General features: G+C 42.5%; 1 protein-coding gene across 1 annotated transcript in view; it reads left to right on the top strand.

Annotated features, from left to right (window-relative positions):
- Positions 1–6: 6 nt before the first annotated feature.
- Positions 7–27,991, top strand: part of SCARB2 (scavenger receptor class B member 2) — a 66,551-nt gene continuing 38,566 nt past the window's right edge. Inside the window, exons 1-2 of the mRNA XM_024754108.1 lie at positions 7–216; positions 19,020–19,177. Coding sequence (XP_024609876.1) covers positions 100–216; positions 19,020–19,177 — 275 coding nt within the window. The 5' untranslated portion in view covers positions 7–99. The remainder of the gene's footprint in view (positions 217–19,019; positions 19,178–27,991) is intronic.

Below are 27,991 nucleotides of genomic sequence, written 5' to 3'. Positions count from 1 at the left end.
GGGTCTTCCGGCCGCTACCGCGGCGGCTGCGGCGGCGCCTCCCTCCCTCCCTGTTTCCCGTCCAGTCGCCGGCCGCCGGGCCCGTGAGCGGTGCGCGGAATGGGCAGGTGCTGCTTCTACGTGGTGGGGACGCTGTCTCTGCTTCTGCTGGTGACCAGTGTCACGCTGCTGGTGGCCAGAGTCTTCCAGAAGGCCGTGGACCAAACGATCGAGAAGGTGAGGCGTGGCCGGCTGTGTGTGTGTGCGTGTGCGTGCGCCCGCGCGTGTGTGTTGGGAGGACACTTCCAGCCCACCCTCCCTCTGCTAAACCTTGTGCAGGGAGGATCTGCACCCCGGCGAACCCTCTAGACTAGAGCCCTGCTCTCCTCCTTGTCTTCTTGGGGTGGCTTGGTAAGGGTTAAAGAAGGAGGAAAGGAGTGAGAACGCTTCTGTTCCTTTTAGAATAATAAACGAGACTACGGATCTAGACTTTTAAAGAATTCACTTCTCTTCTCTTGTTTGCATCCCCGCCCACCCCGGGCCCTCCCTACGCCCCAATTTCTGTTGGGCCCAAACTCATTTTCCTCCCACTTCATGAAGAAACAAAAATGAAAGACCCCACAGGTGTGTTGGCTGCTTGCTGTGGCCTTGGAAGTGATGTGGGGTGGGATGCGAAGCGGGTGTGTGGTCTATTGTGTCCTTGCCTTCCTGGGCTGAGCCCACGCTTGGTAGCCAGGCCACGCCTTTGGGCTGGGTCACTTTCCAGTCCATCTGAGTCTGTGCTGACCGGCCGACTTAGATGTTTGATATCTTGTACCAGCAGTCTGTGTTGCTTTGTTTCACCGTGGATTCTTGCTCTTCTCAAACAGCCGTAAGCTTCAGGCAGAGATACATTTAGATCCTTAAAAGAATCTGAGCCCATCTCTTCCCCCTAGATGTGTATGCTGGAGAGCTGGTCATCTCAGATTTCTCCATCCTATGACTTCACCAGTAGTCATTTCTCCTGCCCTTTCACCTACACGCACCAACCTGTGTGGAAAGAGGAACCAGAGAGAGTTAATGGGATCGCTTTTTCCTTTAAAAAAAGATTATTGGAGCAGGCTTTCTTGTTAGCACCCATAACTGCATGCCTAATTTCTTCCACTGGTTGACACTTGCTGTTGGCCAGATAATAAAAGCCCCGGGCCTCCTCCAAGATTGATCACTGCACTCCCCGTTAGCAAAATTGTTTCGTTCCAGGTGGCAAAAGACATATTCCTTTAATAGAGCCTTTTCTAAAGGCCATCAATTACTTGAAATCTGACGGTTAGAGGCAACTTTAAAAAAAATGCCACGGCAAAACATAGTTTAATTTTTTTAAAGTTCACATTGCCAGTGGGAGACAAGGCCCACTGTCTGAGCTGCTCAAAGGCCATTGTTTTCTCTGAGCACCCATGTTCAAAGAAAAAACTAAACTGAATCTCTCCACGCTTGTCCACCAGCAAATCCATGGCAAGATTGTTTAGGGATGTAACCTCTTGCTTGGGTGACTAGAGTTAAGCAATCCAATTGCAGCCAATTGAATTTTCTTGTGTGGCTTTGAAAGGCTGTTTCAGGAGAGCCCTGCAGGTTGAGTGATCTCCGCCGTGTCTCAGATATTATCAGCCTCCTGATGCTCTGTGGGTGTACATTCATGGGCGGTGCGCAGGGAGGATGCCGGGCGGTGTGGGCTGTAAGGCAGCTTGGCTGGGACTTGAGTTGGTGTTGATATTTGGTAATTGGCTTTTAAAGGTGGTTTTCTCCATGAGGAATGGACTCTGATCTGACTGATAAATTATAGTACAGAGGAAGTGAACTTTCAGAATTGCCTCACCCTGTTAAGGAATATCGCACAATGTGGTATGTGAAACTAAATGACAGGGCTAGTTTCTGTGGACAGGTGTGGGAATATCGTAAGGCAACCAGAGGTCACGCATTACCATCATTACCATTCTGCTTTCCTGGATCACCTGTAGGATGGTAGCAAGAGGTGGCGGGAAAGAGTAAGGTCTCTGCAGGTCAATTCGTGGGCATGAATCCTGGCTCCCCTGTGTACTAGCTAGGTTACCTTTGGCTGGCGCTTAACCTTTCTTGATTTTAGGTTTTTCCATCTGTAAATGGGGATAACAACAACTTCCGTAGATAGAAGGACTATAAGAATTATTAGAGGAAATGAGTGTACTTTTCATGGGTTATAGCTAGTATGTATAGTTATTTGTAAAGGATACCAGTTTTATTTTCGTTAGAAGGCACGTAAGCAAAGAAAAAATACATGAGATTTGAGGTCGGGCACCCTATGTTCAAATCCTAGCCCTGACACTTCCAAGCCTTTTGCCTCTGAGCAAGTTACTTCTCTGAGCCTCAATTTCCTTCCTTGGAGAAGTGAGGATGTTAGCCATCTTGGGCACAGCGGTGCGTTTACCATGAAGGTCACGAAGCTCACACTTTGGGTCCCTCGCTTGCACAGGCCCTTCCAAAGCCTTCTACCTAATTCTGTATCCAAAATGTTCTTTTCTTAAGGAGGGCCTCCACACCATGTACAAGCTTCACACAAACCCACGATCTGCCTCTGTGTGTGCTGTTGTGAGACCGAGTGAGGTAATCTGAGCACAGTCTCAGGCACGGAATAGGTGATCAGTTATGGCTGCCATCATTCTTTCCATTAATGTTGTTATGGAAAATTCATTCATAACTTGACTTTAATATACTTGTAATGTAATCCACCCTGATACTCCCAGTTCTTAATTTTTTTCATTTGAAGACTGTGTCCTGTCTTGTCTACATCAAAAAGAGAAGAGAGAAAATCAAATGAGTAGGTTGGGTTAATTGTGAGAAACTTAGTAACATAATTCCTATTAGAAGAATTTGTTTCATGTGATAATTATCTTTGATCCCACAGTAGCCAGGGGTGATTGAAGGGAGATTTTAATTTTGGCCATTGAATAGAGTGGAAGGAACCAAGACCGTTTGGTTTCATTCTTGGCTTGTTATATTATGCCTTGCATTGGGCAAGCCCTGTAATTGTTTCTCTTTACTTTTCTCACTTGCAGAAGAGGCAGAGTAATGCTTCCCTCCTTGGCCCACACCCACATCCTGGGGGATACTCTGAGCATTAACCAGGCCTTCTCTGTCGTGCATTTTAACCTCCCTGAAGACAGAGCTTTGCAGAGACCTAGCAACCTCTTTTCCTTCCTAGAATCTGGAAGGGCAGGATTTTAATGTGACATTTCATCTGGTAACCCTGCTAATTGTTCTGACACCTAGTGTAGTGCCTGGTACATGGTAGGTAGCTCAAAAGCCTGCTGCCTCACTTTTGATCATTTTACTTGAAAGAACAGTGTCCTGAGAATCAGCAGAACTTGGTTAAAACTCCTTTTTCTGTCACTAACAAATACTTGGATTAAACTGGACAAGCCAAGTAGCAAAGTATTGAACCTCTCAAACCCTTAGGTCCCTCATCTTGAAAATGGGGGTAATAAGAATGCCTACCTTTGGGTTGGCTCAAGAATGAAATAAAAGGATTGATGGAAAGCATATAGCACAGTCCCTCCCAAGCACCTGACTTTGTTATTGCTATTTGTATAGGCAACATATTTGTACAGACAACAGTAAACATTTGTTATTGTTTCCAGCTATTTGTTTCTCATCTAGGAACTGAAGCTTATATAGTAAAGTCCCTTCTAGCTTCAAATTTCTGAGATTCTATGACACAGGCATACGACCTGTGCTTGAGAACAGCTCTGCAGCTCAGGATATTAAATTTGCCTTTAGGCTTGTTGACAGTTTAAACATCTCCCAGAAATTAGGACACAGAGCTGGCCAAAGTCAGGGCTGGCTAATAAGAGATGGGCTGGCAAGGGAAGCAGTGAGAGGGCAAGAGACTGTTGACACTTTGCTTCCTATTCACAGACCAAGGAAGAACGATAGCCTTAGGTCTCAGCGGTGAGACAAACGGGACAGATTCCCTTACCCCTTGCCAGAACCTGAGGCTCTGGGCAGGTACCAGCTGGCCTCCATCGGGAGCCAAAGCAACTTTGGAGTTGTTCTAGTACCCCAAGAAATAAAATATAATCACTGATAATTTAACCAAGTAACATTGATTGGTGAATATGTGGGGTCTTTTTTAAAGTCAAATGAGTAAAACATCTTCATTGTTGTTTATGTAAAGACAATCAAGTATATGTAATCTTAAAGGGCTCCTTCTTGCCCGGCTACCTCCTCTCCTTAGCTGTCTCTTTTCAGAGTTAAGAAGACATAGAATCTTAGATTAAGAAAAAAACCTTAGGCATCACTTAATCTGTTATTTTCTAGTCAAGGAGACTGAGACTGTGTCAATTTTGAAATGGATGGTGGTGGGTATCGAATTACCTTTACACCTATGTGGCACTGGATACGTTGCCTGTGACAGTTCTGGCTTATTGACACCTGTTATCCCGGAGCAGTAACTAGCACCTTCTTTCCTTTCAAAAGATTCGTGGTGACAGAAAATTCTACCCTCACATATCACATTGTCCTCCACTTCTTGGCATTAAAGAGGGGCAATGCTCTCTGAGGAAACGAGGCACCCTCACGCGAGCTCAGGAAAGAGCTAGCCGTAGGGGCTTCCCTGGTGGCGCAGTGGTTGAGAGTCCGCCTGCCGATGCAGGGGACACGGGTTCGTGCCCCGGTCTGGGAAGATCCCACATGCCGCGGAGCGGCTGGGCCCGTGAGCCATGGCCGCTGAGCCTGTGCGTCCGGAGCTTGTGCTCCGCAACGGGAGAGGCCACAACAGTGAGAGGCCCGCGTACCGCAAAAAAAAATAGAAAGAGCTAGCCGGCTTTTTATAAAGCCGGAAGAGGAAGCTCATAGAAATCGAAGGGTAAGAACCATAGCACAGTCAGGCCTCCTGCCAATCCAGTAGAAACTGGAAAGTCAGCAGGACCAGGCACACTCTGTGTCTCCCATGCGTTCCTCTGCTTTCCCCACCAACCAGCTTCCTCTGGCCCAGGCTGTTTCCTCATCTGGACCTTCCCCAGCCCTGACCCTTGCTGAGCCTCCCATGAACAGCTTCATCTTGCAGTTCCTTCTTTCCAGATTCGTGATAGAGTCATGTGATTGGCTCAGCACAAGCAGAAACCATAGATCTGTAAACAGAGGCCGTATCCTTGCCAGATTCTTGAACTCATAAGCAAAATTATCCGACTCCTCCCTGGCTTTTAGAAACATGATCTGGTGACATCAAAATCATATTATGTTTCTTTCAGCTGTTACTAATTCATGGTGACCCTAATTCATGGTGACTGTGCGTGCATTCATTACTAATGGTTAAGACAATGGAGTAAACCAGTAATTCTCAGTGTTGTCCCTAGACTCTAGGGAACCACATCAGAATCACCTATGGAAATTTAAAAAGTAGAGACCCCACCAGCCCTGCTGAATCAGAGTCCTTAGGAACAGCACCCAGGTCAAAGAGCTAACCATGAAGTCTGTGACTGGTTTGGATGGTGATTGTGTTAACCCATGTCTTCACTCCTTGACATGGCAATTCTTTTTTTTTTTTTTTAACTTTGTATTTTAGTCTTTATTTTTGTTTATTTTTCTGGTAAAAAGAAATACATGCCATGGTAAAAAGTCAGACAATAAAAATTAATAAAAGAAAGATTACCGCTGTTACATATATTGTTGATTAATCCACATTTTTTCATTGTGCGTATATAGTAATACATATACTTTACAGGAATGGGGTGCTTCTATTTATTTTTAATTTATTTTTAATTTGCTGTATTTATTTTTAGTTTCAACTGGTATGACTAACATATAAGAGTCGATAATTCTAGTTGGGGCCATTACTCTTAGTAATTATTATTATTCTGCATGTTTACATTAAAGGAGATATCTTTAGGGAGGGAGGGGAAGGTTCTAGATTGTGAGAATCGTTTTTGTTTTCTTGTTGAATAAAGTACAAGATTTCATTGTCAGGCCGCAGTGAAGGGGCCATCTGTTCTGCCAGACACTTGCTTGTTTCCCAGGGAGGAATCGGCAGGTGGGATTATAAGATCATTAATGAAAACACAGGATGTTGGCCAAGTGACTGGGCATTAATGGCCTATATCATCAAGATATATACTCTATATACATGATACATTACATGAAGCGACTGTTTTTTTTTATCAAAGCTGGTAACTAGTCAAAAGCAACCGAGGAAAATAAAGGCTACTTTCAGTGTTAGCTCTCTATATCCAAAAGCAGTTTTAGGTATATTCTTTGGCAGTCATCTGTTTATTTAGCAAATATCAATATTTAATGAGTGTGAACCATTTGTGAGGCGGTGTGCTAAGAGCTATGGATACAATAGTAAATGAGACACAGTCCTTACTCTTATGGAATTTATGACCTAATTCAGACTTTTGGGGCTCAGACCCTTTTATTCTCTTAACAATTATTGAAGACCCCAAAGAACCTATATTTCTGTGGGTTATATCTATTGATATTTACAATATTAGAAATTAAAACGGATACATTTTTAAAACACAAGAATACACAAATACATATTCCGTTAGCTGTCAGAGCGATGACATCATTACAAGTTGTGTGACCTCTAGAAAGCTCCTCTGTATGCTCCTGAAAGGATGAGAGTGAAAAAGGAAGATTATGTCTTAGTATTATTAAGGAAATAGTTTTGACCTTGGGGAACCCCCTGAGAGGGTCTTGGGGACCTCCAGAGGTCCTCAGACCACCCTTCGAGAACTACTGATCTGGTTTCATTTAATTAATTTTGTTGATTTTTAGAATAATTTAAAAAATAACATAATGTCTCTGCTTTACTTCTGTAAGGTCAGTTTGGAAGCTGTATTATTAATGTTTTCAAACCACCAGGATTTTGTTTAGTTTGTTATTGGGTTGGCCAGAATGTTCATTTGGTTAGTGAATGTTCAGTAAAGTTCTTGGCGAAAATGAAAAATGTGTCTTTTATGTTTACTTAAAACCGAACAAACTTTTTGGCCAATTCAATGTATATTCATATGTCCTTTGCGTTTCATTAGTCCAGTGTGAAGGATAGTAGTCTGGGCCATTGGTGATGCAGGTTCAGCAAATCTCCTGTCTTTTCCTGCATGTGAAACAAACTGGACTAGAACATAAGCAGCTCCATAATTGAATTCCTTGATAATTCCCCTCTAGCCTCAGCCCTGCCAGGGATTTTCTATTCATATGACACAGTTTAGTATTTAAAGCTAGCCTGAAAGCTCTCTTTGAAGGTAGGGGTCCTGCCTTATGTAGCTTTGTATCCTCTTCCCAACCTGCTGAATGAATGTCATACAAAATAGATGGTCAGGGCTTCCCTGGTGGCTCAGTGGTTGAGAGTCCGCCTGCCGATGCAGGGGATGCGGGTTCGTGCCCCAGTCTGGGAAGATCCCACATGTCGCGGAGCGGTTAGTCCAGTGAGCCATGACAGCTGAGCCTGCGCGTCCAGAGCCTGTGCTCCGCAACGGGAGAGGCCACAACAGTGAGAGGCCCGCATACCGCAAAAAAAAAAAAAAGATGGTCGTTAAACATTGCGTGGATGAATGGAAGAACGAAAACTTAACATCTTCCGGATGATTTTGTTTGTATATTGTTATTTAGCTTCACATTTTTGTTCCGCTCTGTAGGCCAGTGGTCACGTTTTCCTCACTAATAGTTTATACCTTTAAAATCTGGAAAATTCACCAAATAATCCAGCTTTGCAGCTTCTCCGGAAACATGTAGCTGTTTTGCAGTGCTGACCCTATCACAGTCCTGTGTGGCAGCAGCCTGGGCAGAATAGAGGCTGCTAACCTCCCTCCCTGTTCCCACCATGGTCACACCCCTGTTGTCCCCTGACTGCAGGGCTCAGTGAAGATGCCCTTTGTCACGGTGCTTGCTCTGCTGTCTTTCATAGAGTAGAGAAATATCTGTTTGTGTTTGATGCTCTTTACCAAAAGAAGGAAAATGAAAGATAGCCTGTGTTTAACAAAATGTGTTTAACAAAAATGGGAGAGGGCATATTTCTGTGTAGAAGTGAATATTATTGCTGGGATTTGGCTTGCAAATATGTACAAACCTGTACCTGCTTCACTCATTGACCTTCCCCACGGGGCTCCTTTGGCATCTGAGTTTTATACTCTTTCTAGAGAAAGCAAGGCAGAATGCCATTGTTATGGGAATGTAATCATTACTCTTGCAAGTCCCATTTTAAGGATATTACTTTTAATACTATATCTCTGATAATCCACAGTAATGGAGGGAAGAGGAGACATAGAACATTACTTATTTCATCTTTGAGGGATATAATCACAACCAAACAGGTTGTAAAAGAATGACTGGCTCCACAGGTTATACACAGAAGCCAGCATGATTGTCACGGCCACACTTCTTATTTATTCACATCTTAAAATACTTTCTCTCATCCACTCCTTCAGCCTCTTCCCCCCAACACCCCGCTGGCTGGAATCCACATATATTTCCCCAATTTTCACCTGGTCCTTTTGATTAAGTTTCTGTCTGGTGGCTGCTTTTTCTTTAGGCTGGCAGTTCTCAACCTTGGTTTCACATTTGTAATTACCTGGAAGCGTTTAAAAAGTCCTCTAGTGTGTATTTTGTAGCAGGAGCTTTTTCAGGATAACTGTTCCACCTTCTTGTCTTGTATGTAATTTTTTTTTAAGGGTCAAGTTTTTTTTATATATAAATTATTTATTTGTTTATTTTGGGCTGCATTAGGTCTTTGTTGCTGCGCGCGGCCTTTCCCTAGTTGTGGCGAGCGGGGGCTTCTCTTCATTGCGGTGGCTCTAGCCCAGGCTCGGAGCGTGGGCTCTAGGCGCGTGGTCTTCAGTAATTGTGGCTCACGGGCTCAGTAGTTGTGGCTCGTGGGCTCTAGAGTGCAGGCTCAGTAGTTGTGGCACACGGGCTTAGTTATTCTCCAGCATGTGAGATCTTCCCGGACCAGGGCTTGAACCCGTGTCCCCTGCATCGGCAGACGGATTCTTAACCACTGAGCCACCAGGGAAGCCCCCCTTGTATGTCATTTTATAGACAGAGTAGCAGCTTACACATAGACTAACATTTGAACCTCAACTGTCAGATCTCATTAGCCGAAATCGTTGAAGTTGCAATTAAAGCAAAATGAGTTCAACAACAGTGACATTAAAAAAAAAAAAAAAAGCCAAGGCATTTGTTCTTGAGTTAAAATAAGGTCAGAGAATAAGGGTAAAATGTTAATGGCAGTGTATTTCTTTTCCCTCAACAGAGAATTTAAAAAGGTAAATAGTGCAAATTACATACATTAATTACTTACATTAATTAATTAATAAGAGTCTGCATTGGGTTTGCTTAATTTCAGGGAGAAATTTTTTAAATAATGCAAACCAACTGGTGTTTTGATATATGGTGAGTTTTATTAATCTGGAATCCAATGAGAATCATCCACATGTTATTAGATCAGGCTCTCAAAGTTGGTCTGCATCATCTCTGGGTGAATTTAGACGGTGTAGATGGCAACATGGATGCTGAGTTTGTGTTTAATTATTAAGTAGCACTTTGTTGAACTAAAAGAACAACCAGCAGTGCTCTTGAAGGCTGAAAGTTTCGTTTAAAGTATTACTCCCATCAAGCCTAATGCAATTCCCTGAGTGCTTATTTTTATCATCTGGACGTGGCTTATACCAGCATAGCTGGTTCAGCAGTCATCCTTGTGCTGCCTTCCAGAAAGAGCTCTGTCAGGCTGGCTTGGTTGTGTTGTATCTTGTGGCTGTACCAACTCATGTCAGCTCTCAGCAGAAGCAGCTAATCCAGCCCATACCTGGGGGAAGGTGGGCAGTTGAGTGTTGCTGGTGCTTAAAGGACCTGTCAGGGGATGACAGAGGATGGCAGGTGACGGGCTGCGTCAGGTCAAGAGCCTCAGACTTTATCCTGTGAGCAGTAGGGAGAGTGTCTGTCCTGATAGAACTCTCTGGAAGCTGATGTGGATAATAGCTTTGAAAGGGCCAGGGCTGGACAGAAGGAGACCCGTTAGGAGACTACCTGTTACCTAATTACCTATTAGGAGACTAGCTAATACTGAACAGTATTGTCTCAGTCCACGCCGGTGATGAAATAGGCGCAGGAATAGAAGTGGAGAAGAGGAGGCGGTAAACTCAACAGGACTGAGTGATTGATTAGGGGAGACGGTCATGAGTCCCTTGTTTGGTCACGCTGACGTTGAGCAGCCTGTGAGGTATCCAGATGGGGATTTTAGGATGGATCCATACAGTTGAAATGATCCAAATAATTTCAGGCATAAGCCCCTCTTTGGGCCCTGCACTGTTACATACAGGTCAATTTTGTGTCCTTAGCTAAATGTCTTCTTGAAACAGGGCCTATGCTTGTTGGGCATAGAGGAAGCTCTCATTATATACATATTGGCTAATTAACTGAAAGGTAAGGTTTTCAGTCCAAATGATTAACTTGGCTGTTGACACGACAGACTGACCATGTAACTTGATCATCTTTCCAATACCTCTTTTGATGGTAGTGCCACCACATTACGCCTGGAACAATGCATCGTGTTCTGCAGTATCCAAAGTCACACTGTAAAACTGACTTGGGACCTTACACTGATGGTTAATTTAGCATAAGTGGAAAACTCTGCTGGTTACAGGGTTGGCTAGTGGCCCAAGGAAGGTCTCGGAGCCCAAGTGATGGTTTCTCTACAGCTTTCTGGGGGAGGTTGCCAGATAAAATATGGGATGTCTAGTTAAACTTGAATTTCAGATAAACTACAAATAATATTTTAGTGAGTATGTCTGTGCAATATTTTGATTCGTTTCAGTTTATCAGTTGTTAGCATCCTCCTATATAGACGTCATCTCTCTCTCGTACACTCTTTCTTGAATTATTTTAATGCAAGTTGCAATTATTACAGCACTTTGCCCCTGAATCCTTCAGCGTGGCATCCTAAGAATTAAAGCATTTTTGACATGGCCTATGCAATATTTGGGACATCCGTGGGCATCCTTTGTTTTTATTCACTAAATCTGGCAGCTCTACCCTGAGGGTGCGATGGTGAGGCAGCTGCTAGAGTGGCCAAGCATGGGCTTTGCAAACCCACAGACCTAGACTTGGTGGGATTTCGCTTGACTTACTGGCTCTGTGAGTTTGGGAAAGCCGGTGCCAACATTTCCTTATCTGCAAAATGGGAATTCTTACCTTGCAGGGCCAGCGTAAGGCTTAGAGATCCTGTCCATAAAGCCCTAGCACAGCACCTGATTCCTGGAGACTTCCAGTAAGCAGCATTTTAGCAATGATAATCGTCCTTCTCTGAGCTGAATGTCAGGGAAGGAGATAAAAATAAAGAAGCAACTGTTTTAGAAATGTTGGCAGCTGCATTTATAAACTCCCCTCTGTTCTCTCATTCCCCTTCCCTACTTAATGTGTATACACACACACACACACACACACACACACACATGCACACGCACCACCCCACACCATCCACTCTGGGATTTACAGTGGGTTCCGTGACAGCCGTTTAGCAGGGGAAGAAAAGAGACATGTTAAAGGTACAGGAAAAACCAACACTCTTGAGAGCACGATTTGAATGGAGTCAAAGGTGGTCTGAGACTTGTTTGAGTGTTGACTCAGCTAAGAGTAACCAGGGAGAGGCCAGTGATGGGGGTGGAGGAGAATCCTGGGTTGTCACAACACCTGCTGTCACTGTGGCTCTAGCAAGCTGTCAGGGATTGTTCCTGTTAGTAGGTTTTCATTTGCTTTGTTTAGCGAAGGACTCCTGTCTACCAAACGTTTATTTCTATCCCGGAACTTCGTCATCCACTTGAAACTTGGAGGAACAAGTTCACATCAGACTGTCATGAGAACAGCTAGTCTTACCCTCCCTTCTGGGAAAGATTTTGCCTTCCTTCTTTCTGGGAACTCTTCCCCTTGTCTTTGGACTTTTTTGGCTAAGCTGGATACAAACCAGGCAAGATAAACTTGGGCAGTTAACCGTCTGTTCACTCACACTGACTGGCTCTTTTGGGGTTCATAATTCTGAGATGATTTTCTTCGCTCTAATAAATAAACGAAGTTGCAAATCCTTTTTTTTAATTGAAATATAGTTGATTTACAATATTGTGTTAGATTCAGGTGTATAGCAAATTGATTCAGTATTACATATATATACACACACACATATATATATCTATATTCTTTTTTCAGTTCTTTTCCATTATAGTTTATTACAAAATATTGACTATAGTTCCCTGTGCCATACAGTAAATCCTTGTTGTTTATCTATTTTATATATAGTAGTGTACATCTACTAATCCCATACTTCCAATTTATCCCTTCCCACTCCGCCTTCCCCTTAGGTAACCATAAATTTGTTTCTATGTTTGTGAGTCTGTTTCTGTTTTGTAAATAAGTTCATTTGTACTACTTTTTAGATTCCACGTATAAGTGAAATCATATAATATTTATCTTTTTCGGACTTATTTCGCTTAGTGTAATAATCTCAATCTCTAGGTCCATGCATGTTGCCGCAGCAAGCCCTTTCTCACTGTGAAGTTCTTCACACACTGTGACGCTTGTCAGGAAAAGCTGGCGAGGAACACAGAGTGTTACATCAACCGTCCTGACAATAACAGGAAAAGAAATACTCTACAGCCCAGTGTGGCGGGTGGAGGCCCTTGGCGCTTGTGAGGGAGAACTGACCACAGCTGAGGAGGCATCGGCCTTACCTCTGTTTTGCAAGGACAGAGGAAAAGCTAGACGAAGCTGGTTCTCTGTATCTGCTCCTTCTGCCTTGCCTTGGGGTCTGTGAATACATTTTGTAGAATCTGAGTTTCTTTCTTAGATTTTCACTTACAAAAAAAAATGATAAGGGAACAGTTATTTTTTCTGCTTACAGAATTAGTTTACTTCTGTTGTAAAAGAAAGTCCAAACAACGCAGAGAAACATCACAGAGAGAATGTGAGACCCTTCATAATCCTGTTGCATAGAGATAAAGGCTATTAGACATTTAGTGTGGAGGCTTAGTGATTTTGAGGGCAACTAAAAGATTGAAATTGTAAAATTATCTATATATCACCCCCCTGGTTTCATGTTTGCATTTTATCTGCTAGTCTTGTCCACACTTATGCATATTTTACATTGTCTGCTTTTACCATTTAACATAGATTATGAACATGTTCCTTAGGTCTTTGTAGTTTTTATCATTCTAGTTGCTTTCTACTCCAGCCTGTGAATTACCATAATTCACTAAGTCATTCTTGTCCTGTTCGACATTTTGGTTATTTCCAATTTTATACTAATTCCTTGCTGTTTCAACCTAAACTGAATTTTATGTAGGGCCGGAAGAGAGATTCATGACTAAAGACTTTTTTTCCCCCCCTTTCATTGTTTAACATTTGTTGGGTTGTCTATATTTGAGCAGACTCCTGGAAGCGACTTGATTCCTTTTTTTCTTTAGACTAAGTCCTGAAACCGTCTCATCCCCAACCTGAAGATGGCAATAGTCAAGAGCGCAGTCACCATTGACTGAGTGTTTTGAGCATGGCCTGCGATAAGCGCTCTGCTGGATCTTCATTTCATCCGTGCAACAATCTTAGCCAAATCCTCCTTCCCACGTATGCCAGTGTAACCTTCTGAAACACCTCTTGCCTGTGTCAATGCAAAACAGGCAACGTGGCACGATAGTTAGGAGTGTCAAATAAAAAACAAATCTGATTGTAAAGGGGAAAAGACTTTGCAGTAGGGGCAAGGGGACTTGCATTAGGGAGAACCTCTGTGGTCTGCAGGGCCTCAAGGCTTAGCCAAAAGGATTTTCCTTTTATAGGGAGGAGTTCATGGGGCTGGGAAGGAGGGAAACCTAGCCCAAGTTGGGTTAACAAACATTTCCCCTCCCAGCTTTATTGAGGTATGATTGACAAATAAAAATTGTATATATTTCAGGTGTACAATGGGATGCTTGATAGGCACCGTGAAATGATTACGCAGTCAAGCTAATTAATATATCCATAATCTCACGGAGTTAGTTCTTTGTGTGTGTGGTGAGAACACTTGAGATCTACTGTCTTAGCAACTTTCAAGTGTACGATACAGTGTTATTAACTACGGTCACCGTGCTGTACCGGCATTTCACTCCCATTGATCAGTGGGGTCAAGCTGTTCAGCTAACCATGAGGAGGCAAAAAATGGGAATCTGGAGGGTCAGTGCCTAGCCTTGTCTTAGGTAAACAAGAGAGACATCTGTGAATCGAATTCACATGGGGAAGGGTGTTTCTTTGCAGTCAACCATTTCCCGGAACACGGAAGCAGAGATTCCCGAACCATCACTGTTTTCCAGGGGCACGAGGCTCCGGTCAGATTCAGCCTTGCCAGGAGCACAGGTTTGCAGTGAGTCCTGGGGTGGGAGGCTGGCTGCACCCTCTGCTAGCAAACCTCAGGCATTCACCTAACCTCTTTGAGCTCTGGTCTCCTGAGGTGTAAAATGGGGACGATGATTTCCCTCTTGTAGACTATTAAGGGGATTAGATGAGATAAAGTGGCAACATAATGCCTGGCTCTTGATAGTATTCTGCAGCTCAGAAACCTTCTATTCCCCCTCCTTATATATCATATAAAATCTAGACTCCTGGGACCCCAACCTACCTCTCTAAATCAATCTCCCTACTCCCTAGAAAACCCACACCCAGTCCCATCTAATACCGTCCCTCCTCTGTATCTTTTACTGTCTCATTCTCCACATCCACTCTTTCTGATTAAGCAGAGGGCTCCAGGAGAGACGGACATGGAACAGGCAGGGAGGAAGGGCTCGCTCTGTCCGGCCACACAGGATAGTCGAATCAACCCCAGCTCTCCGTAAGGAGCCCACCCCCATGACCTCCTCTGCTTGCCCAGTTTTTATTCATTCTTCCTCGCTCACTTTAAGCACTACCTGTCTCCATCTCAGTTCGTAGAATCCACTGTCTGAACACCACGGAGACCATTGCCTGGTATACCCATTGACCATTTATTATGGGCTACTTTCCATTGTTGATTATCTTGCATGTGTGAATCACCATCCCCCAAATAGAGGGTAAACTCCTGGAACACAGAAACCACACCTGTGTTGCTGGGTATCTCCTACCTGCAATGTCTGGCACAGACAGCGCTTGGATGATTCGCATGTATAGTTCTACACTTTGCAAGAAGACCGTGGGTATAGCGCTGCTTTAAATAGTTGTTAGGAAAAGGGATCACAGAGACACACAGATTTTTCTTTCCACCCACAAAAGGAACTGGCTGCACTTAGCTCTTTGGCGTGCTGGATTACCGATAAGACGCACAAACTAATAGGTGCTAGATCTATGTGTTTCCGATTCTAGTGAATCTGTATCTGAATTGCTTTCTCTGTATCTGAATGCTGAAATGGCTAGGGGACAACCACTTCCTCTGGGTACCCTTTAAAGGCTCCTTGGACTTCTAGCTGTCGAGCTGCTGTTATAGGGCCTTGACTGTGGCTTTGTCTTTGACTGATCACGCCTTTCTTCTGCTCTTCTCTGGTTGTCTCACATCAATTTCTTTTCTCCCAGCATCTTGTAAGCAAAGTCGACAGAAAATAGAGTTTTCTAGTACTATATTTAGTTGATTGAACCAATATTTCTCCAAAACCTGCATTGTCCTTGAGGAGTGGGGAGGAGTAAAGAAAAAAAAAAAAACCCTACTCTTTTTTTGTAGGTCAGCACCTTCTGTTTTGAGTAGCCAACTGTTAACCTAATATGTTCCAATATAGTAGCTGCACTTTCCTTCTCATTTTTGGTTGCTAATATCACTGCTTCATGTCGATTCCAATTAACCTCAATTTTTAGAAGATGTTTTCTGTCCTGAGCACTTTTTTTCCTAAGAAATTCCTATGTAATGTGTTATAGGGTTCAAAGGAAGGGATGATCCATCCAGTTAAGGGGAGGGTACTCAAGGAATTCGTGGAGGAGGAGAAATTATTGTCCTGCCTTTTTCTGGAAATTTCCGGATAAGAAAAAGAGGTTCTTTTTTTTTTTTTTTATGTATGTATTTATTTATTTATTTATTATTTGGTTGCACTGGGTCTTAGTTGCGGCAGGTGGGGTCCTTAGTTGTGGCATGCGAACTCTTAACTGCAGCATGCGTGTGGGATCTAGTTCCCTGACCAGGGATTGAACCCAGGCCCCCTGCATTGGGAGCATGGAGTCTTAACCACTGTGCCACCAGGGAAGTCCCAAAAAAGAGACTCATTTTAATGAAATCAGATGACTTTGAAGGTACCTGTGGGCCTTCAAAATCCTCTAGAAGACAAATAATTATTATTTATGTGTTACACTTCTCATAGTTAACGTACCAGTTTTAGGTAGGTTATATTCATGTTACTGAGCTGTTTCTACATGCTATGTGTATACCTTATACCAGAGAAACTCTACCATATAACTTGTATAACTAAAATGTGTAGTAGGTCTATACCCATTTTATTAAAATGTTGTATACGGAGGTGGGGTGGGAGAGTGGAGGAAAGGGGCACTGGGTTCCAGACCCAGTTCTGACATGAAGCAGCTGTACAAACTTGACCACAGGCCCTTCCTTACCCTGCCAGGGCCTCTGGGTTCCATCTGGTAAGCCTCTCCAGGCATGCTGCCCTCTCTCTCCGGGCCGACTCTCTCCCTTGTTCCTCCCCAGATAGCTAAGACTCCTGTTTAGAAGATAAGATAAAAGACCACGAAACTCTTTTTAAAAACTGCCTAAAATGATCGGTTAGGCTGCTCTATGGCCAGGGCAGGGAGAGAGTAATGTGTGCAGGGGCAGGCGGGGAGGGCTTCACAAAGGAGAGAGTCTGAGCTGGACCCGGAGTTTGGAGGAAAGGGGTTTCGTGGTTTGTCTTTAAATTTTTCTATCTCAACAATCTGATCTCAACTCAGTAAATCAGTACTGACAGTAAAGGCCAAGAATATTTCAGTAATGTGTTGTTTGGCTAGAAATCTGATTAGATGTTCCGAACTGATGCCAAGCCACAAAGAGTCCCCAGTTCTATGACACGGCTGACTCATGGATGTGAACGGACTTCCAGCCCTCCAGATGACTGTTTTTGCTTTGACAAGCTTAGGTTTTCTGCATCCATTTATTCCGGTTCTACTTTGTTTTTCCCTGCAGAGATTCTTGGGATATTTTCCATTGAATGATAGAGTTATATCATCAAGTTCCCTTGCAGCATTGCTTCTATTAAATTGGAGGCCTGGACTACCAAAAATTGGTATCCTGTTGTGTTCTGTGTCCCAGGATGTTTTAGCATGTGATTTCTGTCGTGTTTTGAAGCCGTCCCTCTGTTGATTGTCATTCAAATCCTCACCGCTAGAGGAGTGACGGGTGATATCAGGGGATGCTTCTCTTGCAATCTAGTTACTGTTTTACTAGTGGCCCTACATTGTCTTTATCAGCAGATCCCATTTTCCTCTTTTAAAAATTTTTCTCAGTGTTAATTTTCTTCATTCATTATAAAAATTTGGAAAATACAAAATCTCATCCAGGAGAAAATAACAATGACCCAAATTCCAACATGCAGAGTTAGTCACTGTTTGAATTCTGGTTTATTTATTCTGTCTGTGCTTTTATCCTTCTCGAGTACTTCAGTAATCTTAACTTTAAAAATGCAGTTTTTCTTTATTAACAAGTTAACTACTAGGTATTAGCTTTCTGTCTATTAACCTTGGGTGCTGTATTAATCAGACTTCTCCTGCAATGCTGGATAACAAACAACCCCCAAATCTCAGTGGCTTATAATAGTAACATATACTCCGTACTCCTTACGGCCAGGTTGGCTGCAATTTGAGCTTAGCTGGGTCAGCCGACTTAGGCTGGACTCCTGGCTTCATGTCTGGTCTACACATTACTATTTTTGGGCCTTGGCTGAAGGATCACCAACTACCTGGGACAGGGCAACAGAGGGTGGCTGGTGGAAACTTGCCATGCCTCTTAAGGCCTCAGCTCGAAGTTGGTGCTTTGCCATTCCACTCACATTCTGTTAATCAAATCAAGTCACTTGCCACACCTGAGGTCTGTAGGGTGGGAAGGATTCTCCTTCCATAGAGGGGCCGTGGTGTGTTAGTTTGCGAGAGCTGCCATAACAAATACCACAGACTGGGTGACTTGAACAACAGAAATTTATTGTCTCACAGTGTTCTGGGTGCTAGAAGTCTGATATCAAGGTGTCAACAGGGTTGATTTCTTCTGAGGCCTCAGTCATGTTGGATGACAGCCCACCCTAATGACTTCATTTAACCTTTAATTTCTCTTTAAAGACCCTATCTCCAAATACAGTCACATTCTGAGGTACTAGGGGTTAGGACTTCAATATATGAATTTTTTTGGGGGGGGGGTGGCAGGGACACAATTTAGACCATAATCCTTGGTAAGGGTGGGAAGCAAAGGAAGGATTGTAGACAAAGAATACCCTAAGCACTTAACCTCATTGTGGCTTAGCTTTCTCACCATTAAAACAGGGATATGCAAACCGATGTTAGGGGTTTGTTGGGGATTAGATGAGAAAATGCGTGTGAAGCCCCTGGTGGTGAAAGTGGTAGAGCTGGGTGTGGTTCTACCTCAAATGGAAGAACCAAAGTAACCTTCTGGGGCCTCTCTTCCTGGTCTCTCACGTGGCGAGCTGGGAGTGCATGGAGCTTCTCAGAGTGGCCTGACTTCCACGGAAGCTGTCCGATCAGTAGACTCTTTGTGACGAAGCAAATAAGGCCTTTCGGGTACTCAGACTGTGGCCTTGGTTTTGGGGACACCATGTTTCCACCCATGAGCTATGGCTCTAGCATCCTTTCTTTACCACAGATATTTATAGAAAACCTGTTATGGCTTCTGAGGGCTGTGGGCTTCATATTGGCGTAAGGCATGTCCCTGCTCCCAAGGGACAGCAGCTGAATGCCTGTGGAAAAAATAAGTGAGCCGGGAGGTCAAAGGACAGGGTGTCCCTCGTTCTGCCTCTGTGTTCAAAGCCAACTGCCTTACACTACGTAAATCCCCTTTTGGTTTTCTCCCCTAGAATATTGTGTTAAGGAATGGCTCGGAGACCTTTGAGTCCTGGAGGAAGCCCCCTCTGCCCGTGCACACCCAGTTCTATTTCTTCAATGTCACCAATCCAGAGGAGGTCCTCAGAGGGGAGACCCCTCGGTTGGAAGAAGTGGGGCCCTACACCTACAGGTGAGTCCCGACCCCCTCCCTACCATACCAGCGAGAAAATGGAGCGACCCCCTGCTGTAGCCTGAGCCCCCGTCTCTTCCCACGGGCATCCTCTGTGTGCTGAGTGGGGGGCACATGTTCCGGCTACAGTTGTCTGAAATGCTGCTGGTGTTTGGCACACGTGTGTCAGTGGCTTTGTGGACCTGGCCAGACTCAGCCTGTTATGTTTAGAAACGCAGCTGCTTCCTGCTAAGGTGGCAGAATGTGACTACTGAGCGACGGAGAGCTGCCCTCCGCTCCCTACCCTTTTAAGGTCGTCCTGCGATTTTCTTTGGTGACTTTCAGGGTCTTTTCCTATTTCTCTCCGCCACATCCCTAGTTTTAGACCAGTTCCTAGAATTCATTGTTGGTCTGGAGACAGGACTTTCTGTCTCTTCTTTTTCTTTTTTTTTTTAACTGAGGTATAATTGACTTACAATGTTGTGTTACTTTCTGCTGTACAGCAAAGTGATGCAGTTATACACGTGTATGTACATTCTTTTTTTATATTCTTTTCCATTATGGTTTATCATGGGATAGTGAATATAGTTCTCTTTGCTACACGGTAGGACCTTGTTTTTCTGTCTCTTCATATTCACTCCTTTTCCCACTCCTCCAGAGTACAAGAGATAACCAGGTGGTAGGGTGGGTTAGAGTCTTTGGCAGTGACCGTCAATTCCAAACGCTGGGGGAGTTAGTAGCATTGCTTTAATCATTTTTTTGAAAAGATTAGTAGAGGGAGATGCTGGGAGATCTTATGGTCAAAGTATTTTCCCCACTGTTGCCGTATCCCCGCAACCCGCTAGGACAGTACATTGCCCCACACGCCTCTTTCCAACAAAGTTTCTCCTTACCAAGTTTAAAAAAAAAATAGTAGAGGAAGCAGACAGCGAGATCTTTCTTCTTCAGAACTGCTGCATGGTAAAAATGCCTCACAATTCTATCGTAACCAATTGCTCAATAAATGGTCGCCCCCTGATTCATTTACTGTGCGTCAGCACTGTCCCAGCGCTGGACTTGAGAGATAAAAATCCCGATCCCTGCCTCAGGTGCTCATGGTTTGACTCTGGAGTCGAATGACCTGTTGTGAACCTCACCTCTGCCACTTACTAGTCCTCCAAGCCTCAGTTTCCTTATCTGTAAAGTGGGGATAAAAATAGGACATCCACCATGGGATTGTTATGAGGACTAAGTGAGTCAAGTATGTATAAAGTGCTTAGACTACTGCCTGGCACAGAATTAACGCTAATTAAGTGTTTGATGTTATTCTTAGTCTTAGGGGATTATCTTGGTCCCTTCTGTGGAAATCAGTACCCAGAATTGTAAAGATGAGCTTTATCATTATATAGTAGAATTTTAAAAGATAAACAACACTTGGGTCCTCATTTTCAAAAGCGTTTTTATACCTTTAAAACCTCGAGAAACTCCAGGTACTGGGTAGAACCAGGCCTGCATTTGAGTCTGTCCAGCTTCGTGACAATTAGAAGTTGAGCCAGAATTAGGCTCTGAGCGTCCTGTTTGTTTATTTTGCAGTTTTAACCATTTTTATGGTGATTAAAAAAAAAAAAACCCACATAAGATGTACCATCTTGGGCTTCCCTGGTGACGCAGTGGTTAAGAATCCACCTGCGAATGCAGGGGACACGGGTTCAAGCCCTGGTCCGGGAAGATCCCACATGCTGCGGAGCCACTAAGCCCGTGTGCCACAACTACTGAGTCTGCGAGCCACAACTACTGAAGCCCGCACACCTAGAGCCTGTGCTCTGCAACAAGAGAAGCCACCGCAATGAGAAGCCTGTGAACTGCAACAAAGAGTAGCCTCCACTCTCCACAACTAGAGAAAGCCCGTGTGCAGCAGCGAAGACCCAATGCAGCCAAAAATAAAAGAATAAATAAATTAATTAATTTTAAAAAAATTATTAAGAAAAAAAAGATGTACCATCTTTACCATTTTTAAGTGCAGTTCAGTAGTGTCAAATATATTCACATTGTTGCAAAACAGACCTCCAGAACTTTTTCATCTTGCAGATCTGAAACTATATAGCCATTAAATAACTCTTCTTTTCTCCCCACCCTGGGCCCCTAAGAACCAACATTCTACTTTGTTTCTATGAATTTGATTGCTGTAGATATCTCATATAAGTGGAATCGTACAGTATTTGTCTTTTTCTGGTTTTGTTTTGTAACTAAATTCCTTCCGGCGAGACGGATGACTTCCTCCCTGCAAGAATAAACTCACCTGAGAACTAAAGAAAACCCCCAACAAACAGTCTTCCCTCTGGGTCTCCTGGGCCTGTTCCTGTCATCATTATCTTCATTGAGAAAAAGACATGGGTTCTAACCACAACCTGAGGAAACCCAGTGTTCCATGAAGACATCTTCTGGGCCATTGTGTCTGCTGCCTTAATATGCTGCTGTAGATGTGGTCATGGGAATAAATAAATCCTAGAAATAAAATAGCGTCCAACTGTTACCATTACTTCCTGCATGTTCCCATCTTAGAGGGACCTAAACTGACTCCTTAGGGAAGCCTGAGAACATCTCACAAGGGTCCTTAACCCTTGATCCATGAATCCCTAAGGAGTCATGGATAGAATTCCAGGTGGTCTGTGACTTGGGGGGAAAAATTACAGTTCATTTTCACTAACCACTCACTAAAATTTAGCATTTCCTTTGAGTATAAATGTAGGCAACAGATCACAGCAGTGTTAGCAGTACCGTGGCTTCACCACTAATGGAAACACAGATATCGTTGTGTCTCATGATAGCGGTTGCTCAAAATATCATTCATGTTCATAAATACTTAAAAATTACAGTAATTGTGGACTTCCCTGGTGGCGCAGTGGTTAAGAATCCGCCTGCCAGTGCAGGGGACACGGGTTCCAGCCCTGGTCCGGGAAGATCCCACATGACGCGGAGCAGCTAAGCCCGTGTGCCACAACTACTGAGCCTGCACTCTAGAGCCCACGAGCCACAACTACTGAGCCCATGTGCTGCAACTACTGAAGCCTGCGCGCCTAGAGCCCGTGCTCCGCAAGAGAAGCCACCTCAATGAGAAGCTCATGCACCACAACAAAGAGTAGCCCCCGCTCGCCTCAGCTAGAGAAAGCCTGTGTGCAGCAACGAAGACCCAACGCAGGCAAAAAAAAAAAATTACAGTAGCTGTTAGACCTGCTGCTACATTTTATTTAAAATGTCAGTAAAGAAACACACATATTGCCATATCACAGATTTTTACAGTGACACCTGTATTTCAGTCATTGGTTTCCTTTGTAATCCTGATATTTTATTTTCTGTATGTAAAGACATTTATCTGAGAAAGGATCTACCAGGCTGCCACAGGGCCCAAGGCACAGCGAAGGTAAGAATCCCAAGAGCAGATCCTGTAGGTTGGAAGGCAGATTGGTCACTCACTGATATTTCATTTTTGCTCCATGAGTTTTCCTGCCTCCGGTTTTCACCCTGCCCTGGTCTCTCCCATTTCACTGCCGCAGTGATTTTCCAAAGCACACAGCTGGCATTTCCTTTCCTTCTCTGCTCAGGGTCCTAGTGACTCTCCCTGTGTGATGTTCAAGGCCTGAGCACCCCAGCTTCTTCTGTATATAAAGCCTCTTTGTTTGATTTTAATTTAAGTTTTTGGCACTCTCAACCTAGAATTTTATTCTCTAACCAGAGCTAATTCTATGCTATAATCAGAACTGTCCAATAGAAATTTAATATGAGTGTCAACTTAAAAAAAAAAAAACAGGGCTTCCCTGGTGGCACAGTGATTGGGAGTCCGCCTGCCGATGCAGGGGACGCGGGTTTGTGCCCCAGTCCGGGAAGATCCCACATGCCGCGGAGCGGCTGGGCCCGTGAGCCATGGCCGCTGAGCCTGCGCGTCCGGAGCCTGAGCTCCGCGGCGGGAGAGGCCACAGCAGTGAGAGGCCCGCGTACCACACACACACAAAAAAACGTGCAACATAAGAGCTGTGAGTTGAGTTTATTCTATGTCTTACGGAGGACTATAGCCTAAGAGACAGCCTCTCAGATATCTCTGAGAAACTGTTCTAAAGAGGTAAGGAAGGGGAACTTCCCTGGCAGTCCAGTGGTTAAGACTCCACACTTCCAATGCAGGGGGCACGGGTTGGATCCCTGGTCAGGGAACTAAGATCACATGCCACTAGGTGCAGCAAAAAAAAAAAAAAAAAAAGAGGTAAGGAAGGAGTCAGAATATATATGAAATTTTTTGCAGGAAAAAGAAACATGTAGTCAAAACATCAAAAGATTACTTCTAATCACAAAAACAGACATCTCAAGTTAATGATTTTAGTGCTTTTCTATGTATGGGAAGATGCAAGAGTCTCAGGTCATTGAAATATTTCCTTAGGTATGTACCTTAATTATCTAGGGGCTGGTATCCAAAGCCTGTCTTTCTCCATCCTGAATTCCCCTCAGGCTCAGTTTTGGTAGGCAACTGCAGGAGCTAATGGCTTGATCCTATAGAACTAAAAGGGCAAGCAACATTTTTTTGTTGTTTACAGTGCCCCACGTTGGTCATAAATTTGACCAAGGCTTGGGAGGCATTTCGTGACCAATTTGTCCCACAGCCCTAGGAATGCTTATTCCTAGGTCAGGCAAGGATCTTAGTGATAGGCCATTCATATGCTATATCTGGCTTAGGCCCTATTAACCTAACCAACCTAAAATCCTCTGGATCTTCTGTTTTACTACTCTATTATGATCCAGGAAATGTTTTCCCCTTGTTGTTTCTTCCCATATTTAAAGTTGCACTATTACAATTAACTTTATCTGTATATATGTGATCATATATATATGTGTGATCAATTGCCTCAAGATATTTAGCCGTCATTAATTTTGTTGGAGGCCTGGTTACACATCAGGTAATGCAGGATACAACAATCTGATAAAACAGAATATAAGTAAAATAACGAGTAACATTAATAAGATAGTATAGCAGAGAGACAAAACGTATAAATAGTTTGGAAACAACAAAGAGAGAACAAATTAAAACAACAATTAGTATAACTAGTTGTAATCTGGATCTCAGTAAGCCATCAAGTCCAGAGGGGAGCCAGTTAGAGAAGCCAAATTCTGGAGAGATTAGGTAGAGAGAAAAAGATAAATGTTTCATCTTCATTTGCAGAGGTATACTTCATCAACTTGCCACATATCATAGTTAGCATAAGAGGAAAGGTTTTCTGGAACACAAAGATTAAAAGCCAGTATATTTCAGAAAAAAATCATAAGATTATAAATCATATTTTTCAGTTCATTCAGTTCCATATAATTAATTCTTGTTGATCTTGATAAACGCATCAGGTTTTCTATTAGAGTTTTATAATTTCTTACCCAGTTCAGTGGTATGATCTAAAAGTCATCAGAAACCTGTATTTGTCAAAAAGTCCTTTTTATGAATTTTCTTGAAGATTTTCATTTTTGTAAAAGCATCAGAGTAAAACAATGACTCTATAAATAACAAAAGACTTAAAATGGCATGGTTAAAGATTTGATTGCAGTGTAGTTGACAAAGCAACTTGGTTATTTCTGTGACAATACAACATTTTAAGGAATAATTAGAATCATAACTGTATAGCACAGAGAATTATAGTCAATATCTTGTAATAACCTATAAAGGATAAAAATCTGAAAAAGAATATATATACACATATATATATATACACACACACACCTAGAAAGAATTTATATACCTATAAAGGATAAGACTTATACACACCTTATAAGTGTGTATAAGATTTATACACACCTATAAAGGATAAGAGTCTGGAAAACAATCTGAAAAAGAACCTATAGAGGATAAGAATCTGAAGAAATCTGAAAAAGAATATATATCAATATGTATATATAGATATATATCTATATATAGCTGAATCACTTTGCTGTACATCTGAAACTGACACAATATTGTAAGTCAACTATACTTCAATAAAAATTAAAAATGTTTAAAACCTTAATTTCTAGTGAAAACTAAGAAGTAAGCAATTATGTACTTTTATGTTAGCATTCTATAGATTGGAAAACTTATAAATACCATTTATGATTTTTAAAAACGTGCCCTTGGAGCTTCCCTGGTGGCATAGTGGTTAAGAATCTGCCTGCCAATACAGGGGACATGGGTTCGAGCCCTGGTCTGGGAAGATCCCACATGCCGCAGAGCAACTAAGCCCATGCACCACAACTACTGAGCCTGTGCTCTAGAGCCCACTAGCCACAACTACTGAACCCACGCACCACAACTCCTGAAGCCTGCGCACCTAGAGCCTATGCTCTGCAACAAGAGAAGCCACCACATTGAGAAGCCCCCCCACCGCAGCGAAGAGTAGCCCCCGCTTGCTGCAACTAGAGGAAGCCTGCGTGCAGCAACGAAGACCCAACGCAGCCAAAAATAAATAAATTTTAAAAATTAAGATCTTTAAAAAATAATTATTAAAAAATAAAAATAAATAAAAACATGCCCTTTTATGGAAAAATTTTCAATGTGACACAAAACATTTATTAATGGTGCTAAATATCTTTAATTTCTCTATAAAAGGAAGCCTATTTTTAGTAATCAGTTTTTCAGTATCTTTATTTGGGAATGATCTAGATATTTAGTACATTTCTATTATTTAACTTAACTTAGCAAAACTCTAAAGTTTCAAGTTACCAAAAATCTGGAGAAACTATTTTTAAGTAGACATACCATAAAACATAATAATTCTTAAACAGTACACTAAATGGCTCTTATCCCATTTATATCTGTTTAACTCATTTGTTTCCAACAATTATATTTAGATTACCCATGAAAATTTCAGGAGACATTAGACCAAGTCAGCCATCATTCCAAGCTATTTTTCTTGCTGATAAATTTTAAAACAGAAATAATATGAACATATTTGACTAGGTTCAATAAAAGTAAGACATGTCTGTATTAATTAAACCAACAAACTTAAACTTTAAACCAAATATTAATTTAATATTGAACATTTCCCAGATCACATGAACTTGAAATTCATTTGGGTTAGTTTCTATTACATTCAAAAATATTTAATTTCTAAGTACCTCCTGTAAGTCAGTTAAATAGGGCTCCTTTATAAATTAATATTGATGATACTGTCTGGAGGTAGAGACATATCTATAATGTACACACAGACATATAACAGACATAACCAGAGATCTCATAACTTCATTTTATAACTTAGTCATGAATCAGGTATTACAATATAAACTTACTAGTTTATAAATAACAGTTGATGTAAGTTAAATTTATTTGCTTAGATGACTTAGCCTTTTTACAAAGACAGTTGCTTTCAATTCCCCAAAGAACTGGTCTGCCTAAATGATATCAAATGATTGATTTATGCAACTACATTTTCTTTAATTTGCTTTTTTATATCAATGAGAAGATTTCCAGCTAAACTGGAAATTAGGAGTTCTATGTTCTAGAACTTTAGGGTTCATTTTATCATGCCTTCAAAAGTTTGCACAAGGCATTCAACAAAGGCCCTCTTTCTGAGTGCACAAGTCAAACCCAGACCAATTTACCCTAGGGGCAAAAAAAAATCTCCACTATTGCTTTATTAGGCCCTGAATATTAGCCCCCAGTTTTTGTTTCATATTGTGCGGGCTCAGGTAACTCTGTTTCCTTTAGTATGTTTAATTTATATGCTCTGTATTATAATACCAGGCAGGAGAAGCATTCCCCAGTGAGACATAATGTCTATCCCACAGTATAATCAGGCAAAAGAGATGTAACCATCTCACAGAAAGCCCATTCAAATATGCCAATTTTTTTTTTTAATTTATTTTTGCCTGTGTTGGGTCTTTGTTGCTGTGTGTGGGCTTTCTCTAGTTGTGGCAAGCGGGGACTACTCTTCGTTGAGGTGCATGGGCTTCTCATTGCGGTGGCTTCTCTTGTTGTGGAGCATGGGCTCAGGGCACACGGACTTCAGTAGTTGTGGCACACGGGCTCAGTAGTTGTGGCTCGCGGGCTTTAGAGTGCCGGCTCAGCAGTTGTGGCGCACAGGCTTAGTTGCTCTGCAGCATGTGGGATCTTCCCGGACCAGGGATTGAACGCGTGTCCCCTGCCTTAGCAGGCAGATTCTTATCCACTGCGCTACCAGTAAAGCCCCAAATACGCCAATTTTAAAAAAATAAAATTTTATCTCAATTCTATCAACTCTATACCTTTAACTTTAGCCAAGTGACCCAGGCCCTTTTGTCAATCTTTAACTTGATTAATTAGCCTAACTGTTGCCTCAAGCAATTGCTGGTTAGATATCTTAGTATAATTTTATTCCAGCCTTAAAAAAAATTTTTTTTTTACTGGGCTAAATAAACCAGACTTGTTTGCGGCCCTTTAATGTTGGGGGTACCAATAGGGGGTCTCTTTGGCCCATTCAACTTTAGGTAGTGTTGTATCAAAGCCTTTGTTTTTTTTGTTTGTTTTATTTTGTTTTTTGGCCGCACTGTGCGACTTGCGGGATCTTAGTTCCCTGACCAGGGATTGAACCTGGGCCCTCGGCAGTGAAAGCACAGAGTCCCAACCACTGGACCACCAGGGAATTCCCTGAAGCCTTTGTTTTAATCTCATCAATGTCCATTTTATTTATCGCATTTTTAAATCACCATCTAAAGATTTCTATCCTGCTGGGACGAGTCCCTTTAAAATTTTCACCTTGTTGGAAAGCAGTCTCTTGACTTCCCCCTCAACATTTCCTATTCCCTTGTTAATCGACCGGATTAACGTTAATTAACCTAATGTTTTTATTAGTATCCTAAGACCCATCAAGGGAA

The sequence above is a fragment of the Neophocaena asiaeorientalis genome, unplaced genomic scaffold (genome assembly GCF_003031525.2).
Source record: "Neophocaena asiaeorientalis asiaeorientalis breed wild unplaced genomic scaffold, Neophocaena_asiaeorientalis_V1.1 scaffold148, whole genome shotgun sequence".
In the NCBI taxonomy this organism is placed as follows: domain Eukaryota; kingdom Metazoa; phylum Chordata; class Mammalia; order Artiodactyla; family Phocoenidae; genus Neophocaena; species Neophocaena asiaeorientalis.
Note: the sequence above shows the minus strand (reverse complement) of the source record. Positions and strands in the feature narration are given on the sequence as shown.